Source organism: Malania oleifera, chromosome 3 (genome assembly GCF_029873635.1).
Source record: "Malania oleifera isolate guangnan ecotype guangnan chromosome 3, ASM2987363v1, whole genome shotgun sequence".
Taxonomy (NCBI): domain Eukaryota; kingdom Viridiplantae; phylum Streptophyta; class Magnoliopsida; order Santalales; family Ximeniaceae; genus Malania; species Malania oleifera.
The window spans coordinates 17,523,588-17,525,739 of record NC_080419.1 but is presented as its reverse complement, the minus strand read 5'-3'; the positions used below and the strand labels follow the sequence as shown (position 1 = coordinate 17,525,739).

General features: G+C 34.9%; 1 protein-coding gene across 1 annotated transcript; it reads right to left on the bottom strand.

Annotated features, from left to right (window-relative positions):
* Nucleotides 1-687: 687 nt before the first annotated feature.
* LOC131151182 (aspartyl protease family protein At5g10770-like) lies at nt 688-1,785 on the bottom strand. Its single transcript, XM_058102430.1, has one exon. It carries the CDS (start codon nt 1,783-1,785, stop codon nt 688-690), a length of 1,098 nt encoding a protein of 365 aa, XP_057958413.1.
* Nucleotides 1,786-2,152: the final 367 nt, after the last annotated feature.

Below are 2,152 nucleotides of genomic sequence, written 5' to 3'. Positions count from 1 at the left end.
TCATTTGCATAAATTTACATGAGTATTTTTGCATGCATAGGGGAGTTGGTAGTATAGGTTTGCATGTACATGGATGTACTTGGTGGGTGTAGGTGCGTGCTTATGTTTATATGTGAGAATTTTGTTATTATTTATGTTGTTACTGTTTTTACAAAAAAAAAAAATAAAAGAGATGAAAAAATTATATGAAAGGATGTGTATGCGTGTGTTGGTACATTACTATTGCTTCGTTATTTTTCAAGAATATTTTGTCACATGGGGAAATTAATGTACCTATTTTTATCCATTAGCATCATTATTATTGTTCCTTCTTTAAAAACAAAAAATAAATTTGCAGGAAAATCCAAAAACAATGCAAAAAAATTGGAAAAATTGTAACTTTTTCAAAACGATGAAATGAGTCATTAGTTAATAATGTTAGTGCTGAACTTTATTTAGAATATTGAGAGAAAAAAAGTTAGTAGCAAATCCATTAAACTTAAAGAGGGGAAAAAAAAAGGTCTAATTTCCTTCACTTGACGTCCAACCCCTAAACCATGAACATTGCAACATGCAAGAGATCATTAATTCAATTTGTAACATAGTATTTTGAGAGTTGTGCATCTATGAGAAAATACAAGGTAGAGGACAATTTGCCATTAATATTTTATTTATATAAATGCACAATGCACATAGAGCTCAACTAGCTTAATAGCAACCACAGGCACCAAAGCCAAGTTTCTCCCCAACAACATCATGGATTACAGTATATGTTTTCTGTTGAAAATTTCCAATGACGGAAACATATGTTTCATCTGCATTCCCAGCAAAAGCTAGGCATGCTTGTTCCTTGTCTGGCATAACAATGATTCCAGATGCATCAATGTTTAGTTCAACATCTCCCTTAAAGAAGAGACTAATCTTGGGTACGGTTACATAATTGTATTTGCTAAAATTGTAGCATGTATCTAGAATTCCCAAGTTTTGAGCCCTCGGATACTTCGACATTTGTTTTTGAAAAGCAGATCGAAAGGTTGCATAGGCCAGTGGAGGTAGGCGAGTGATGAAAGTTCCGGAGTCTATATTAGTGCCTACCTTTAAAAATACCGATATATTTATAGGTAATTTTTTTCCATAAACACTTATTGCTCTTAGTTCAATGAAGTAAAGAGGTAAGCCCACAAGTGAATTCTTTACCAAGGGCGTGAAACTAATGGGATGACGAACATCATTTATATTTCCAAAAGTGAGGTGGCCAAGAGAGCATGGTGAAGATGGAAGGCAGTAAGAGAAAACTTCATTGTATTTTTTAGCAGTTTGTGACACAATGGATACATTGTTTTGGGCGAGTCCAAGGATTCCGGACATCATTTCATCAGGGAGTAGCAAATTATTTTGGCCACAACCAAATTGGAAATTTTCAATTACATCAAATTGTGTCAAGGTTAATTTTTCTTTTGCAAAGAATCCCATTGAATATGATTTATCTCCATACTCAATGCCATAGAGGCACGAGGAATTTGTAAAGCAATCATGAGCATCGAGTTGAGCACACAACGGTGATTTGCAAGGAACGTTGGAATAAGATGTGGATTTTGAGGGATTGAAGATTGGTTCTGTTTGATTGTAGCAATGTAGCATGCAGGGCTCACATTGAGTCCATGTGAGGTCACTACCAGTATCAAATGCAAGGGAGAGATATGTGGCTGGTGTTCCTAGACCCACCTCCACGACATATAGTAATGAACCCATTGATAGCCCAAGCGTGGCTGGAAGCGTGACTGTTGATCGATATTTTTTGGACATTAGCTTATACTTTGAATGAAGTGAATCCACTCGATATTGGTCTTGAGCAATTCTCTGGGCAAGAATATGAGTGGAAGTATTTAATTTTTCTTTTCGTGCTTGAAAGCACGGCCCATCTTTATGAACCACTTCCAAAAATGATCCTTTTCTGAGATCTGATAATAAGAAACTTGGTTAACATCAACAAAGAAAAATAAAGGAAGACAATAATGAAAGGCGATAGCAGTTTAAGATATTGCCTCAGTTGTTTGCTTATTATCAAATTACCCTAAGAGCAATAACTTATATTTTCTTTGTAACTGCTTACAAAATAAGAACATGGATACAAAATAATGCTATAACGTATATACCACAAATATGAGGACAT

What these genes read in the sequence shown, in the direction of transcription:
- LOC131151182 (XM_058102430.1), bottom strand. Translation starts at nt 1,785, where the DNA reads ATGTCCAAAAAATATCGATCAACAGTCACGCTTCCAGCCACGCTTGGG.